We start from the raw sequence: 18,643 nt of genomic DNA on the forward strand, positions 1-18,643 counted from the left end.
AGATCGCTGAACCCACAAAGGAGATACAGAGGGTTGGCACCGATTCCTTCTTGGAGTTCAAAGACCAAACTAAGGCGATACGCAGGGCTGGCACCATGTCCTTTACCCCCGCTCCTCAACGACGCCCACCAAAATCACCGCAGAGACACGCACCATCTCCCCCGTCTTCATCACCACGCCTACGTCAACCACCTCCCCCCCTGGCAGCATGTCCTCTACCCCTGCACCATCTCCCCCGTCTCCATGACCGTGCCTACGTCAACCACCTCCCCTCCCTTCAAGAAAGCATCTGCAGTCTCCGAAGCCTGATAAGAATGTGTGTGTACAAAACAAAACAAACTCTTACTGATATGTGCTGGGTCCAGGCTCAAGGGCGTATGGCACTCTCAACTCTTTCCAGGACATGTCGGGGCCCTGCCTGCCAGTAGCTTTGCCGATATCTGTGTTGATAGGTAATAGATTAAGAGCGGTGAATCATCTTAGAAACAGGAAGCGCCCAAAAGTTTGTGTGAGTTTATCTAATTTAGCAGTGATTCCATGTCAGCCACAGCTTGTTACAAAAAACATGACTGATAGTGTGTTTAACAAACTTAAACTAGCTTTATTAAATGTGTGTGTGTGTGTGTGTGTGTGTGTGTGTGTGTGTGTGTGTGTGTGTGTGTGTGTGTGTGTGTGTGTGTGTGTGTGTGTGTGTGTGTGTGTGTGTGTGTGTGTGTGTGTGTGTGTGTGTGTGTGTGTGTGTGTGTGTGTGTGTGTGTGTGTGTGTGTGTGTGTGTGTGTGTGTGTGTGTGTGTGTGTGTGTGTCTTTAGTCTCTGTGTTTCTGTGTGTTTTTCTCTGTCTGTCTGCCCTGGTATTGTATCCGGGTCAGATTAACCCGAACCTCTTAATATACATAAGGAATGCGGGTGGGCATTTTTTCACAAGTGGAAAAAAATAAAAACAATTCCACATGTCCTTCACAATAAATAAGCCATGGAGTTTCAGGTTGAACGAAAATATCCTAATATTTTTTTGTATTCATTGAAATTGGAAATCGGGTCAATTTGACCCGAACACCACACAAAGCTCCTTTTGATTGGAATAATCTTCCTCTTTCTTTAATATACATTTTTTTATTTCATTCTGGCTTTTACTATAAAAAATACAAAGTTATTCAATACAAATAATATTTAACAATAAATAAAACACAGTTAATTTTACCATACATTACATACGAGTTGAAAAGTTACTAAGAACATTTAGTCTAGTACAGTTCTTGGTATTACAAAAAGTATAAAAAGTATTTTGTATTATACTGTCCTATACTTATACTCCACTACATTACAAAGGGAAATATTTTTCCTTTTGTTCAACTTAATTTATTTGGCAGATGTATTGTCATTCAGTCAGCACAAAGTCCTGTGCTTGATTCCTGGAATAAAGAGTACTAAACACACCCTGTATCTTGTTTTATTGTGTTGCACTGTTGGAGGAGCATGTGACCTAAGATTTCCATCGACATAACTACACTGTTGCTATGTACGAATAACAATAAAAGCCTTGAAATCTTGAATCCTTGAACCCTGTATCTTATAAGGCCGCTCCTCTTGCTGGAATGAAGTTAATCACTTGTTCCCTCCCCTTCACTGAACTTAAGTTTCGATGTAGGTGAAACATAACCATTGTGAAGTGAGTGAGCTGGCAGGCTATATCAACAGCAGACTGTCACTCGCATGGGAGGTATAATGTCGCAAAAAGGAGCTCAGCTGGACCAGGACGCAATTTGCTGTTCGATATGTCTGGATGTACTTAAGGATCCTGCGACTACTTCCTGTGGACACAGTTTCTGCATGAATTGTATTCAAACCCACTGGGACAAAGAGGATGAGAAGGAAGTCTTCAGCTGCCCTCAGTGTAGGCAGAGCTTCACACCGAGGCCTGTCCTGCTGAAAAGCACCATGTTAGCAGATTTAGTGGAGAAACAGAAGAAGACTGGACTTGAAGAAGCTCCTGCTGATCACGGCTATGCTGGAGCTGAAGACGTGGCCTGTGATGTCTGCACTGGGAGGAAACTGAGAGCCTGTAAGTCCTGCCTGCAGTGTTTGATCTCTTATTGTGAGAAACACCTCCAGCCTCACTATGAGTCTCCTGCCTTTGGAAAACACAAGCTGGTGGAGCCCTCCAAGAAGCTCCAGGAGAACATCTGCTCTCGTCACGACGAGGTCATGAAGATGTTCTGCCGCACTGATCAGCAGTGTATCTGTTATCTCTGCTCTGTGGACGAACACAAAGGCCACGACACGGTGTCAGCTGCAGCAGAGAGGACTGAGAGGCAGAGAGAGCTGGAGGGGAGTCGACTAAACATCCAGCAGAAAATCCAGGTCAGAGAGAAGGATGTGAAGCTGCTTCAGCAGGAGGTGGAGGCCGTCAATGGCTCTGCTGACAAAGCAGTGGAGGACAGTGAGAAGATGTTCACTGAGCTGAACCGTCTCATGGAGAAGAGAAGCTCTGATGTGAAGCGGCAGCTCAGATCCCAGCAGGAGAGAGAAGTGAATCGAGTCAGAGAGCTCCAGGAGAAGCTGGAGCAGGAGATCTCTGAGCTGAAAAAGAAAGACGCCGCACTGGAGTTGCTGTCTCACACAGAGGACCACAACCAGTTTATTCAAAGCTACCCCTCATCTACACACTCATCCAGCATCAACATCCTTCCTCTGAGCTACCTTGAAGATGTGAAAGCTGCTTTGTCAAAATTCAGAGATAAACTACTGGACGTCCTGAGAGATAAATGGACAAACGTCTATCTGACAGTGGGTGATGTGGACATGTTGCTGTCACAACCACAGCCCAAGACCAGAGCTGGATTCTTGAAATACTCACGTCAAATCACACTGGATCCAAACACAGCAAGCGCACGTATGTACTTATCTGAGAGGAAGCGAAAAGTAACTTCAAGGCTAGGAGAAAGTTATCCTAGTCACACCGAAAGGTTCATTAAGTATCATCAGGTCCTGAGTGAAGAGAGTCTGCCTGGACGCTGTTACTGGGAGGTGGAGAAAGGTGTGGGAGGAGTTGAAGTGGCTGTAGCATACAAAGACAATGACACTGTAAAAGAAAAATTTGGAGATAGTGACAAGTCTTGGGCATTAGGTTTTTACAATGGTCGTTATGATTTAAAACATAACAATATCACAAAACCTGTCTCAGGTCCTAAGTCCTCCAAAGTCGGGGTTTACCTGGATCACAGTGCAGGTATTCTGTCTTTCTGGAGCGTCTCAGAGGAAACCATGACCCTCCTGCACAGAGTACAGACCACCTTCACTCAGCCTCTTTATGCAGGACTTCATCTTAGTGGTCCCATTGGAAACACTGCTGAGATGTGGTGAGCCTAAGAAGTTATTGAGAGGAAAAGAGGTAATCCTCAGATACTAGACAACTTGGTAAATGCAAAGAGTGGTTGGCTCTTTTGATGCAGTTAGTTTAAAGATTTAGCAAATCATAATTCCGGTAATATTTGTTTAGGAAAATGCTACAAATGTTTCCACAACTGAAGAAAACCCCAAACATTTAAAGCACTGGACATTGTTTACATTTGTAGATTTTAAAATGACAAGGAAAAATGCTGGAAAAGTACTCATTCACTATACTACTATATATATATATATACTATATTATTTGCAGTGAAGGTAAAATTGAAGTACTAATTTCTCCTAAATGGTTCAGAATGGATGCATTAAGATGCTCTGCTGTTATTGTTGTATTCATGTCTCTATACATATTGTATAAACTGATGCTGAGTTTAAATATTACCTATTGTAATTACATTCTGCATCTAAACATGAAGCATACTCCATTTAAATAATCATTTGTCATAATCATGCAGTAATTAAGTAAATGGACTGTTGGGTAAAAGGTTGTGTATTATAGCATGCATAGTGTTGAAGCAGTATTCCATTTGAATACTTATACTCATTGGGTTAATGTTCAACGTGGCTTCAAATGAACTTTAATCTTTCATCCTGCTCACTGTGAGCTAGTTGCAGATTTTAAATTCCCCACCAGAGGTCACACTTTGCATGTTCTCCACTATAAAACACTAAGGTGTGCTTTGGTGCCTTTAACTTTTCAGGGAGTCTTTTTTTATTTAGATCCCTTATTTAATGTTTTGTTTATTATCAAAGTCTTGAAAGGAAATGCAAATGATGTATATTTCATTTTATTTTCTGTTTGAACATCAATATAACTTTTGCTGATTTTATTTTGTATTTACTCACATATATGCTTGTTATTATGTTCCTTGTTATCCTTGGTTTGAGTTAGGATTTAGTTTGCTGTGAATGCTGGGATGTTTCATCACATCCTGACCTAGATATCAGCCCTGGTGAAACATAAATTGTGTGAAGGTGATGATATACTTAATAAAATTACACATTTAGAAGCATTGTTCCGTTTTTTTCGCACCACATATCGAGAAAAAAGTGTTCTTTTGGCCTCATTAAGTTCAATTTAGGTTTATTTATTTAAATATCTCACTGCTAGAGTTGAGAGTATTCAGATCTTGTGCTTGAGTAAAAGTAGAAGTCAGATCTTGTACTTGAGTAAAAGTAGAAGTACTCAGATCGTGTACTTGAGTACAAGTAGAAGTACCAGAGTGTAGGAATACCATGGTTCAGTAAAAGTCCTGCATTCAAAATATTACTCAAGTAAAAGTAGAAAAGTATTATCATCAAAATATAGTGAAAGTAGCTACAGTAAAAGTAGTCGTTGTGCAGATTGGTCCATTTCAGAATAATATATATGATATGTTTTTATTGTTTTATAATGATTGATCATTAAAGTGTTCTCAAAGCTGGTGAAGGTGCAGCTAGTCTGAAGTACTTTGTAGACTGCAGGGTAGCTTGTGGATTTACTCCAGGTGGAAATAAAGTCTGATTAACACTTGATTATATTTCACATCATTCATCCACATCTGTGAAGTAACTAAAGGTATTACATACATGTAGTGGAGTAAAAGTACACCATCTACCTCTGAACTGTAGTGGAGTAGAAGTACAGAGTAGCATAACATGTACAACTATCTCAAAATTGTACTTAAGTACAGCACTTGAGTAAATCTACTTATTTACTTTTCACCATTGTGCCTAAATAAAAAAGAGATAACGTTCAGCCTCCTTTAAATCAGATCCGTCGTGCTTTTATTTTGAAATGTTTCCGGTATTTCCTGTCTAACTCGATGTTTTGTAGGTGAGTTTTTATTTGACATGAATTTTTTTTTTCCGGCTTTTAACCGCATGTCCTTCCAGAGTTTATCGTTTAACTCGGACATGAAGGTTTAAAGAACCGTGTGGTCGCTCCGGAGAGACAGGTGAGTGAAGCGATGAGTCAATATTGTTGTTGTTTCTGTTTTATCCATAAGTGAACGTTATCTCTGCGGGTTAGCCGTTAGCTTGGACGTTAGCCGTGCAGTGAAGGAAGACTTCCGGTTATACTTTTCAAAAATAAACATATAGATACTTTATATATCCCAAATTGGGAAAGAAGCATTTTGACTGTCACTTACCAAACACTAATAACAAATACAGAATAAATAAAGATAAACCAATTAAAAATGTAAATAAACAATATATAAATATTCTCAGTAAAAATACCTATATTCAGAGACGACGCTGAAGTTGGCTTCCGATTCAGAGCATCCGATTCGGCAGTTAAGGGGAAAGTTAAGGGACATTTACAGCGCTGAGCGAACAATCCTCCGTGTTTGAACCTCTTAAATCGCTGCATAGCCGATTTATTTGGACTGGATTATTCCAGAGGGTCTAAAGATTCTTTATAACCCAGTTTGAGATTTGTGAAACCTTTATTCTATTTGTGAAAATACAAACACAGGTGGAAGGCTGAGGTTGCTGCTCAGGCCAGGATCAGAATCAGAGAGTAAACCTCCCAGCTGGGCAAGCCTTTAGGCCTTCTTGTTTTCACAAATAGAATAAAGGTTTCACAAATCTCAAACTGGGTTATAAAGAATCTTTAGACTCTCTGGAATAATCCAGTCCAAATAAATCGACTATGCAGCGATTTAAGACGTTCAAACACGGAGGATTGTTCGCTCAGCGCTGTAAATTAAATGTCCCTTAACTTTCCCCTTAACTGCCGAATCGGATGCTCTGAATCGGAAGCCAACTTCAGCGTCGTTATTCAGAGGAGTATCTAAACACTATAAAATAAACAGAATAAAATAGAGTCCTCCCTTAATTAGCAATGTGCTCAACATATTAACCTCGTGTACTATTTAAAAGCAAGACTTGTTAAAATACAATATATATGGCGACATTTTAGTATATTAACTATTTAATGGTGAAATAAACATTGCAAACATTGTGCACATTTCATATTGTCTCTCGTTAACCCTAAAAGAAACATGCTTTTTACCACAAAACGTATAATATCAGTGTTTTAGATATTTTTTTTACATACGTCACAGCACAGCTGGAGTACACAAACTAGGCTTTTATTTTGAAATGTCCTCTTCCACTCTCCCTTGCTTTAATAATCTCTGCAGCTTGACTCAGTCGTTTTCAAAACAGCGACTGAGAGCAGCTGAGCACTGCGGTGTTTCTGGGCAGCCTTTAGTAACCGAGCTCCCTTTCAGTCGCCTTTTCCTCGACGGCTCTACCATTTTTACCAATTTTTCAATTCTTTCCACACACATCTCCAGGGATTTAAGCAGACATATTGCCACTAAATGATAACTGGAGGACAGCTGGTACCATCGGGACGGGTAGGGGTAGGGAGGGGGGAGTGATGCCCTTGACTTGGGGAGGAGTTATGAGGAAAAGGGGGTGCACCATCATCTAATGTTCCCAAAAGCTTTATTATAACAGTGTGATCTTTATTGGCAGGGGGGTCAGGGATGCTGTGCAAGTTCATTTCATCCCTGCCGGAGCAGAAGCGTCCTGCTGAGGGAAGCCATCGAGTGGAAATGTTTTGCATCTGCAAAGAAACCCGGAGCTCAGCTGGGCGAACAGATCAGGCCTGAGTGTTTTCCACCTTCCGGATTAAATGGTGGCAGAAGTGTGCATGACGAGATAACCAGCTGCTGTCCAGCCTGCACTGCAGATAAGCTGTGAGTCTACTTTTCCTTTTTTTTTTGGAGGCCTCTTTGTGTGCCAGACTGTATATGTGGGAGTAGCTATAAATAATGAACGTAATGGACAGCAGCCCCTGAACTGTGAGACGCAGGAAAGGCTTGGTTCATCTTCTAACCCCTCAAAAAAAGACTGGAAATAATGGCTGATCACGAGGAAGCGGAGTTGTCCGAATCCCTGCAGAAGGATGACGACTTCTCCAGCGAGATGGAAGAGCCGGATATGGGCTATCGATGTGAAAAAAGTTTGCCTATTTTAAATGAAGAAGGGCCTCAAGAGGAAACCTTACTGGCTAATTCTGTGTCCATAACGGCGGAAGAGAGCGCTGAATTCATCCAACTCCCGGCCAAAACCGAGTCTTTTCCGCCCGAGTCCCCGACCAGAACCAAGAAGTCGGGGAAGTCGGCGCTGAACCGACCGAGTTCCTACATGGAGAACACGGAGATCCGAAGGAGTAAAAACATGTCTAGAAGGAAGCCGCCGGCGGGGATTTTGTCTTCAACCCTGGCTCGGTTTCGTCTACCCAGCAAGAAGTACATGAACGTAATCCTCCAGGACTCTCGCTGCTTCCTGTTCTGCATGTGTTACCTGACGTTCATCCAGTCGCTCATGGTGTCCGGATACCTCAGCAGCGTCATCACCACCATCGAGAAGAGGTACAGCCTCAGGAGCTCCGAATCGGGGCTCCTCGTGAGCTGTTTCGACATCGGGAGCCTCGTGGTGGTCGTGTTCATCAGTTATTTCGGAGGTCGGGGTCAAAGGCCTCGCTGGTTGGCGGTCGGCGGGATTTTCATCGCTGTCGGAGCCGCGTTATTCTCGTTACCTCACTTCATTTCCCCGCCGTACCAGATCAAGGAGGTCAATTCGTCCGCGGGAAACGAGGGCCTGTGTATGAACGCTAACGGTAGCGGAAGGGTAGGCGTCGACATCACTTCCTGTCCCAGAGACCAGGAGGGAAACGAGCACAACCTGTACGTGGCGCTGTTCGTCATCGCTCAGATCCTGGTGGGCATGGGGTCAACGCCCATCTACACTCTGGGGCCAACGTACCTGGACGACAACGTGAAGAAGGAGAACGCCTCGCTCTATCTAGGTAAGAGTGTGTTTTGGGAGTGTGTGAGGAAGTGTGTGAAGAAGTGTGTGAAGAAGTGTGTGAGGAAGTGCTTAACATCTGCAGCAGATGACGTCACTGCGTAATCATTTCCATCTAGATTAAATATGAATCAACGACAACATGAAGAAGCAGAACGCCTTACTGTATCTAGGTAAGAGTGTGTGTTGAGGAGGTGTGTGACGAAGTGTGTGAGGGAGTGTGTGACCAGCAGATGACGTCACTGCGTAATCATCACCATCTAGTTTAAATAGGAATCGGTGACTTCAGTTCTGCAGAGATTGGTTTGAATGTTGTTTGATAGTAACTTCTATTGAGATTCACATCCCGTATGATGCAGCACCTGAAGAAGTGTTTTTTCTCAGTAGTTGTGTCACATCTCAGTAAGGACTCAAATAACCCCCTAAAAGCAAGTATGGTACATTAAAACAGGCAGGTTTTGGACCAATAGTTGACATCACTGTTGTTCCAAAGTTCTCTTCTTCTGAAACCATTAAGATTGCAAATTCAGCATTTATTAAAATGTTGTTGTATTAAAGGTGGGGTTTGTTATATTCCATGGAATGCTCTTAACATCCCGATAGCAATGAATATCTGAAGTGCTTTGACAAAAAATCCATAAGAAAATGTCATCAGTAGAAGCCGTAATACTGTAAAAAGTACAACCAATCGGATTGGATGGCCTACCTGCCTGTCAGCCTTCCATCGGGGCACAAACTTATCTCGTGCCCTCATTGGTCATGTGCGCGTTCGTGTGCGTTGGAGGAGGGGCTCTGTGAGGAAGTGGCAGATTTTCTCCGGTTGTGTATTTTCAAATTCTAGCGATCTCGAGCCGGTTTCTCAAACTTACCGACCCCACCTTTAACATACAAAAGATTGCTAAATGCCATTTTCTAGACTCCGTTTGGACACGAATAACCCTTGTATTGAGTCTAACACTGATGTTTTGGTGATGAGCATTTGGTGTTCCAGTTCATCCCAAAGGTGTATGATGGGTAAAGGTCAGAGCTCTGTGCAGACCAGTCCAGTTCCTCCACACCAAACTGGGAAACCATTTCATAATGGAGCTGGCTTTACCTTTTAATGAACATTCAAACAGGAAAAAGGCTAAACACAAACTGTTCCCACCAAGTTGGAAGCCCACTATTGTCTGAAAACACATTGTATGAAGCCTAAACACACACTGTCAGCAGCTGCAGATACAATGCAGGCTGGACGTATATTCACCATTTGACAGCAGTTGGCATTTTAGCAGCTTTACATTCTCCTTTTTGGGTTTCGCTTGTCTGTAGTGTGTTATAGGTTTGTGTGCATGTAAATGGTCTGCAGAGGCTAAAATCCCTAACGCCTCCATTAGACTCCTTTGTCTACTTCAGGAACATGGCAACATCACTGTGTAACACTTGCGCTCCTATTGGCTAGCGCTCCAACACATTGTACGTGATAGGCTAAGGGGCGGGATATCTCTAAGCGGTTGACCAATCACAACAGAGCCGGCCAGCTAACCAATCAGAGCAGACTGGGCTCTGGTTTCAGACAGAGGGTGAAAAGAGGTGCTGCAGCACAGGCAGTATGAGAGAAATAAAGAGCTTTTTGAACATTAAAGCATGGAGACATGAACATCAGCAGGAGAAGACTCTTTAAAGTAGAGACACTACATACTGATATACACCTGAACATCAGCAGGAGAGGACTCTTTAAAGTAGAGACACTACATACTGATATACACCTGAACATCAGCAGGAGAGGACTCTTTAAAGTAGAGACACTACATACTGATATACACCTGAACATCAGCAGGAGAGGACTCTTTAAAGTAGAGACACTACATACTGATACACACCTGATCAGCAGCAGGAGAGGACTCTTTAAAGTAGAGACACTACATACTGATACACACCTGATCAGCAGCAGGAGAGGACTCTTTAAAGTAGAGACACTACATACTGATACCTACCTGAACATCAGCAGGAGAGGACTCTTTAAAGTAGAGACACTACATACTGATACACACCTGAACATCAGCAGGAGAGGACTCTTTAAAGTAGAGACACTACATACTGATATACACCTGAACATCAGCAGGAGAGGACTCTTTAAAGTAGAGACACTGCATACTGATATACACCTGAACATCAGCAGGAGAGGACTCTTTAAAGTAGAGACACTACATACTGATATACACCTGAACATCAGCAGGAGAGGACTCTTTAAAGTAGAGACACTACATACTGATATACACCTGAACATCAGCAGGAGAGGACTCTTTAAAGTAGAGACACTACATACTGATATGAACCGGAATATGAGCATCATAGGGCCCCTTTTTGAAATACCATTTTGAAATCTCTTAAAATATCATTCTGAATGAAGTATTGTAGAGCAGCAAAGATATCCCCGCCTCCAAATAGTTTACTACAGACACATTTGTTCGTCAACAATCTTTAAAAACAACCCAAAGTCATGTAAATATATATTTCAATGATATTGTGAAAATGATGAATCCCTCCAATATCAAAGTCAACTTTATAGTCAATCTTTCAGTTTGTGTGTACAGACGGAGAGATCGAAATACCGTTTCCCACAATCCGGAGGAGTACAAAATACAAATATGTATACAAATATGTACATATACACAATCAACAGACACATGTGTACATATGCACACATTAAGGCATTAATACAAGCACAATAATCAATATATACAAAGTAACAGACACTTCAAAAACTGTAAAACAAAAGTGCAAGACTGTCCATAGCGGCGTGAATCATTGCAATATCGCATTTAGTCCCTTCAAATTCTACTGCCCATTAAAGGCACATCAGTAGAAAGGTTGGCACAGGAAATAGAGTTCCTGTAGCCACCATACTTTCGGTCGCCATGGCCTCCTCCGTGTCGTTGTGTCCAGATACTTCTCCGGCCAAATCAAATACCTAACCTTCTAACTTCTTCCTTCCCCCCCTCCTCTTCCTTTCACATTCTTCCCCAGAGGTTCTCGCCCCAGTGCGCTCAAACAAGGTACAGCCTAATTAGACCAACAAATGAGAGCGGGGTTATGAAAGAGAAAGTGGGAGGGAGGGTCTTATGTGCATTCCTGTCATTGGTGGTGTTGTTGAATGTCCCGTTGTGGTTTGGCTCTGATCCGAGTTACCAGAGAGAGGCTTTGATCAGTGGAGCAGCCGGTACAATGTCACCTGCAAAGTCAGGGTGAAATGTGATTGGACACTTTCCAGTATGTCTTTTAAAACATTTGAAAAAGGTGAACGTTTAGAAACCTATATTTGGCTTTAATCTGCAAACTGCACGAGATTATTAGCAAAGAAATACATTTTAAATTCAATAAAATACAACAAATCCCATAAGTCAACATTATTCACACTTAAACACTGGGTTCAAGGTTCGTTTATTCGTATCGCACACAGAGGCAATTCAAAGTGCAAAGTTCACATAGGCATTCCACACATAATAAAAAACAAAACAAAGAAAGACGATTCTTAAAAGCGATAAAATAATGGTTGCAGCTAAAAGTGCAATGATCAGGCACGGTTACAAAAGACTACCATATGTGATGTTGTATATGTGAAACTACAAAAGCCCCAATGTGGAATTTTCATTTCATTTCAAACCTTTATTTCGACAGATAGGTCCCTTGAGATCATGGATCTCTTTTACAAGGGAGACCTGCATCAATTTAGTTCCACATGAAACATAAAAACAACATAAAAACAAACAATAGAGGACATCATAATTACATATTCACCAACACTTACAAACACCCATAGTGTCAGAAAGCATCTCGTGCAGACGTGCCTTAAAAACATTCGGAGAAATAAAATTGCTCAATTTGGACTGAAGGCTGTTCCAAGCAAGTGGAGTAGTATTACAAAATAGTAATGATAATATTCATCCCAGTTGGAGACCCATAGTTGGCAAATAGACTGTACTCTTTATCTATCGTCTGTGCTATTTCATTTTCTGACAACACAACACTTAAATGGATTTTTTTAAGGCGACCAATTCAATTCTTGGATATCAAAAATCTTGGAAATAAACAAGGTCCTCTCTTGACGCTGTTCTTAGAAAGTTGAAACCTAAGAAATTCTAAAACGTTCCAAAAAATAGTGTACGTCAACTTGATGCGTCTTCTCCTCCTGCAGTGGTTTAATAGCATCCGAGGGGATGATTGGCACCACCAGAAGTTTATCTTGAACTCTTTAATACTTGCATAACAGTAATGGATGGCAACGCGTAATAATTCACATTTTCTTTTGCTGATTTCCTGAATTCTTGCTTACAATGAAATCTTCTGACTAGGCGTTTGTGCTCGTAGGCAGAACCTGGCTCAAGATAAAAGCCTGGAAGATATTTAGTTTGCAGTTTGATTAAAATGCTTTTAGGTGTTTTAAATGATTAACAACGAGTCATTATGTTTGTGTGCAGATTTGACTCTCCCTCTCTCTTCTGCCAGTGTGTCTGATATTGACCATGACGTGTCACAAAGGGCTGACTGTACACAGATAGGCCTCTTATGCTTCTTAACCCACTTGGGTTATTATTTTGGTGGCAGAACATGAGACAAGCGGAGGCAGAAGATTACTTGAATACATCTGCAGCTGTACTGTGGATTCAAATAGATCACTATTTTGTTCTTTCAGCTTCATCTCTGCGGACACTTTTAAAACACGGACTGATCAAGAGCTTACAAAAGGAGAGGAGGAATTTCCTGGCAGAGGATTTAAATGAAATCAGTTCGATTAAACCATTCGTCTCGTAATCCTTTGTCAGATCAAAGGCGTCTTCTCGGCTGCTAATGGAGATAAAATGCTAACCTGGAGAGAGGTTTAATATCGAGTTAATAGTGAATCAGGTGGTCACTGGGAACAGAGCCATCGCAGCAGCAGCCAGACAATGCAACACAGTCAGTGTGTGCCCCGCCTCGAATAATAAGAACAAGCGACGTCATTCTGGGCCAAAGCTGGGGTTTATTTCTGGTGATTTTTATTATTAAACGGGGAAATCCAACTAAAACCGGACCGTACTCACACATGAGCTTTAAAGCTATTGGATCTTTCTCACAAAAACAGCCTCCATATGTTAGTTTTCAGTCTATCTATTCTATCTAACCCTATCCCTTAAAACCAAACAACCAATAATACCATTGCTGAAGGTCAAGGAGAGAGAAACCCTTTGCCTATTAATTATGTAAGATGGTTTAAAAGAAAGGCAAACCTACAGACGGTGATTTAGAAAGTCCTTTAAATCTTTTAGTGATGTTGTTTCAGTGTGATGCCTGCCCACATATCTGATCCAAAAATGCTAAGAGGTAAAGAAAGGCCTACTTTCTGCTTATTTGTGGGCATTACCACAGTGCGTTTGGTGCCAGTACTGGTGGTACTTTACAACAAGCATTCTGATCCAGTTTGGCCCTGCTTTGCGTACATATGAGATCATGGCCCAAAGGCGTAACAGACCGCCATTGGAGAATAATTCATTGGCACGATATTGCTTTGTAACCCCAATAAGGGACGCTCTGTTTGGCTCTCATGCGGCCACTAGAAATGTTTATGTGCCAGCTCAGAGACGCAATATGTTCCTCACCAGTGCCAGTTTTAGTTTGGCATGCTATGTTGCTGCGTATGTGACCTAAGACCTGAGGTTTTGTCAGGTTATTTGGATCGCTGTAAGTTGTAATCGAGTCAATTCAATCATACTTTACAGATATAAAAACAGCCCTATTTCTGGATAGGATATAGAGGCCTGTGTCCAATCAGATATCATGACTATATTGCATTTTGAGTCCTATGAGAAGCTTTATCAGAGACGATCTGAATTATCCCTTATTTAATCAGCCTGATGTTTTTCTGTTTGTGTGGGGGGAGTTCTTTTTTTAAATAATACTCATCCCACAAACATCAACACAGAAGCTCCAGTAGTTGAGTTCATCTGTGTCAATGTTTGCATGTTCATACATCTCAGAGTTAATTTACAACAGCCCGTGTAACTGTGTCAATTGCATCCTTGCTGCCATTTTCTGTCACTATATTTCAGGGATTTATTTGTTTTTTTAAGCTTAATCCTTCCTGCAAAGCTCTGATTGGTTGGTTTTTCCAAAGACAACAACACCAGACGTACAGTAGTTAAAATGTTAAAGGAATCTGAGATATGGATATTCAGAGTTTGAAATGAGGTCATCATTGTTTTGTTGTTTTAAGTCTAAAGCTGTGCTGTGTGTGGTTGCCATGTGCACCATTATAAATAATGGCAAACAACATTAAAAAAGGGTCTGGTGTGAGAAACGGTGATCCACTCTGTGCTGCAACTAATGCTTGTATTGAATATCAGCTGTTTTCCAAAGCATTAACCCATCTTGGAGGATAGATAATGTCAACAAATGTAGTAAAATCGAACGGAAGAAGCAGCGAATTATTGCGTTTTAACAGGAATTGTAGTACTTTAAGCAGTTTCTCTCAATCTATAATTTAAACCTTTATTGACTTCATTAAAACATATATACTAAACTCTTATCAGGTAATTTTTTTAATCGAGTTTAAGCATCTAATGTAAATACTGTCAGATGTATTTATATTATTCTAAACATCACTCTACTATTTTTTTCATTTTAAACTGAGGACTAGAAACAATATAAATAAGGACTCTTAAGGCCCCTACACATCAAACTGACCCCAAAGAACACGTCCCGACAGAACACGACTGTTGTGTCGCCTCACGTCTCTGCGTCTTGGCCAAACAGTCGCACTGAAAATCACCGCAAAGACTGCAGCCGACGGCCAAGTAGCACGTACGAACTCCGCATGCGTGAGTGGCAATAACTCTCCTTACTAGCAGGCGGCTGTAGTGTGTATTCGTCATTCAAAAGAGGCAACCGGAATACAGACTGCGTGATATATATATATACAAACAACAAATAGTTAAATGCTACATCTCGAGCCAAGCAGCACGGGGATGAACTATGCCAATATTTTAACAGTATCCAGCGACAGGACGCTCATCGACGGCCAGACATCTATCGACGGCCGAAATTGGCTTGGTGTATCCGGGCCTCAAGGCTTAGACATTTCCCTGGTTTAGCACAAATATTGATTGAACCTGGTCAGCAACATGTAGAGTGGAAAGGTTTTCACTCAGTTTAATTGGACGGGGCTTTTATCGGCTGGTGTGAGTAGACGGTGAGAGATGAACAATTAAAGCAAGGCACTTAAACAGGCAGAGTTAGTGGTTCCATCACCCGCTTGGGTCACTAATAGCATAATGTATTCACTCGTGGTGTTGCCAGGCACTCCGGATGAAAGCATTTTCTAAATGGTCTATTGTTTGTTGACATGAAAAACCTAGAGGGTCTTAAATCCATTTGGGCCACTTCAGCCAGTCTGAAATGTTGTTTTGTGATCATAAGCTACTGAAACAATTGGTCAATCAATGGCACAATTACATTTCGACAACTATTGTTGTTTACAGCATTGATCAAGTAGAAATTGCACACATTCAATAAGCACCGATCTAGATTGAGCAGGTGGACAGAATAGAGTTGAAACCATTGGTAGGTAATTGGTATAGGAACTAGTGGCCGATATTCCGCATTTGACCGATTATAGGTATCGGCCTTTTTTTTCTCAAATTGCCGATAAAACTTTGGCTCTGATGCGGCCGTTTCTCTGGCTGCAGTCACCACTCTGTGTACACGAGCAATGTCCTGCCCACAGCGCTATCTGATAGGCTATTACTGAAGATTTTCCGGGCGGGAGCCAGCCAGAGAGGCGGGACCTTCTCAGATTACAGGCAGGTGCGAAAGAACGCAGACACAGACTGAAGCAAGCAGCAGCGCTGAGCGGCAGAGCCATACATGTGTTGAACCGAAGTTCAATAAACATCCCAATCCCCTATGCTGAAGCTGCAAAAACACCACGATCTTATGATCCAATTCTATCAGTTTCCCAGTTACACAGGGAAAGTCAGTCAGAGTTGGGGGTGCGTGAAGCGTCTCGCAGCGGAGTACTGTGGTGGGGGGGTGCGAGTGGAGCCTCACAGTTTTTCAGGCTGATATGTGAAGCTCATTAGCTAGCCAACATGTATCTGGCAAATATTTAGCAACATATTAGAAGTGAGGCTACTAGACTAACGTCAGGTCTACTGTCAGAGCCTCACTTTTAATAGTTTGCAAAACATTAGCACTAGTGTTTTGCAGTTGCTAGCAGCTAATTGGGATTTTATACTAGATAGACAGATATAATAAAGTAAGCATTATTGTTAGTTAAGCATGTCAGCCTGCTGCCCCACTTCTTGTCTCTCTCTCTAACTCATAGCAGATGACTGCACTAAAGAAAAGGGCACAGAGAGGAAACCAGTTGTAAGATGTTTAAAAGTTAATTAAACATAATATATGCTTAAATGCATTTCAAAGAAGTTGTGTTGGAGTTTGTGTTATTCTACATTTTGACACCAAGATTTTTTTTTTTACTGCAAATGTATATCGGTTCCAAATATTGGTTATCGGTCTCCTTGATTACTAATAATCGGTATCGGTATCGGCCTTGAAAAAGCCATATAGGTCGATCCCTAATAGGAACAGTTGTTTTCAAGACACTTTAATAAGACAACATTGGGGACTGTAGGCGTGGAGGGCTGTTAGTGTATTTGGTGGTTTAAGCTATGTTTTAAATTATGTTGTAGATTTCCTACTTGGTCTATAGAGAGGAGAAATGAAGTGAGAGGATTATCTTTATTGAACAAGGACCGTGCATAAAAAGAGATGCTATATGACATATTAAAGCTAAAAGCTAATTTCCATCTGCAGTCCCCTGGTCGGTACACACATCACAATCAACAACATTAAAACATTTCCTAAAGCCAATCACACTAACAAAATACACATATATAAATACAAGTACATTTGTCTCTTTACACTTAATTTAAACTATCACCTCAAATGACTGTAATTAAGTCAGAAAACCAGACATTTGATTGGTTTAGCACATGTTGCTAAACCATGACTCTGTGCTGGTTCCTTGGAGGTTTACAAATTGTCTCGGTTACTTCTGTTTTTGTTAAATGTTATTTTGATGTGTTGTTGGAAATGTAAAGATGATTGGGGACAAACGGGCTTTTGGTATCGAGTTGACTTCATTCTCAGAGTTCTTGGAGGGGTCAGAAGTGCGACATGATACACAATATGTCAGGAAAATGCTTATCCATTCACAAAACTTTTGGACTCTTTCCATTTAATTAAGCCTAAACTACTAACATTTAAAGAGGAACAGCACCTATTCAGATTCAGATTCAACTTTATTGTCATTACATAGTACATGTACTAGTGACGAAATGTAAGTTTAGGCATCTGACCAGAAGTGCAAAATAGCAGTGCAGGAGTCTACATAATGAGAATAATTATACATGGAATTTTTATTAATAGAATAATTATAAATAGGCTATAAACAGATATATTCTATATTAAATATTCTACACATCATGAATAGTCCCACTTCTTGTCTGTTATGTAAGCTTTAGTTTGAGAACCCCCCCCCCCCTTAGAGGCTTCATTTCTTTACTGCAAGTTCTGTGTTACAGATGTAGGGTTGTAGCGTTCAAAGGACAGAATACCTGACCACAGATTTCAGGAGAGTTGGATGTTGGCGCTGGATTCCCGTTGGGAAGTAGTAACGAGACAGTGTGTTGTGTCAGCAGATCGCCGTGACAACGCCCTCCGACATCCCATAAAATGTCATTGTGTCTCTCTTTGCTCCGGCCTGGTTTGGCCTCAGCTGTCTGTCTGATCGTCACGTGGCTCCTCTCTTTGAGCCCTGCTGTCGAGGGGAGAGGAGATGTGTAGGCAAGGCGAGTTCATTTAAATGGCAGATTTCAGCAACAAGGCAATTCCAAATGCTGTGCGAAAACATTATTAAATTACATTTTTATTTAATTAGCTGTTCGCATATTGCAGCCTACTTGTACCTCACAGGATATATTTTACTTTAAATGTCAAGCTACTGTTCACCAATTCTTTATTCTTTCACACCTGGGATAGAAGAGGGTCAAGAAGAAGGGGGGGGGGGGAGATGCAGGAGGCTCCATGAGCGCACAGATACAGACAGAGAGACAGATAGGGACGAGCTGGAAAGACATGGCCCTCTGGGCCAAGAGTAGCTCGTATGTCTTATTGTTGTTTTTATTTCAAGTGGAGCCATGACAAATGAGAATTGCCTCAGGAATGCAAGCTTTGTTTCTATGAGCAGGTCAAATGGAGACCACATCCATAACACTAGTCAAGATGACCCTACAGCCCGTGCCGACTGGAGTCAGTGAGGTACTTTCCCACTACATCGACTACAAAGTCTTTGCTGATCTGGAAAGATTCACCAAAAACCAAACTACTTTTTTAGTGACCAAATAAACAGCAA

General features: G+C 41.4%; 2 protein-coding genes across 2 annotated transcripts in view; both read left to right on the top strand.

Annotated features, from left to right (window-relative positions):
• The first annotated feature begins 1,685 nt into the window (after positions 1-1,685).
• LOC117462681 (tripartite motif-containing protein 16-like) lies at positions 1,686-4,378 on the top strand. The gene has a single exon (XM_034104947.1). It carries the CDS (start codon positions 1,714-1,716, stop codon positions 3,361-3,363), a length of 1,650 nt encoding a protein of 549 aa, XP_033960838.1. The 5' UTR covers positions 1,686-1,713; the 3' UTR covers positions 3,364-4,378.
• An 812-nt stretch (positions 4,379-5,190) lies between these two features.
• slco5a1 (solute carrier organic anion transporter family member 5A1) overlaps positions 5,191-18,643 on the top strand; it is a 42,547-nt gene continuing 29,094 nt past the window's right edge. The window contains exons 1-2 of the mRNA XM_034103964.2: positions 5,191-5,342; positions 6,874-8,212. Coding sequence (XP_033959855.1) covers positions 7,261-8,212 — 952 coding nt within the window. The 5' untranslated portion in view covers positions 5,191-5,342; positions 6,874-7,260. The remainder of the gene's footprint in view (positions 5,343-6,873; positions 8,213-18,643) is intronic.

Source organism: Pseudochaenichthys georgianus, chromosome 17 (assembly GCF_902827115.2).
Source record: "Pseudochaenichthys georgianus chromosome 17, fPseGeo1.2, whole genome shotgun sequence".
Taxonomy (NCBI): domain Eukaryota; kingdom Metazoa; phylum Chordata; class Actinopteri; order Perciformes; family Channichthyidae; genus Pseudochaenichthys; species Pseudochaenichthys georgianus.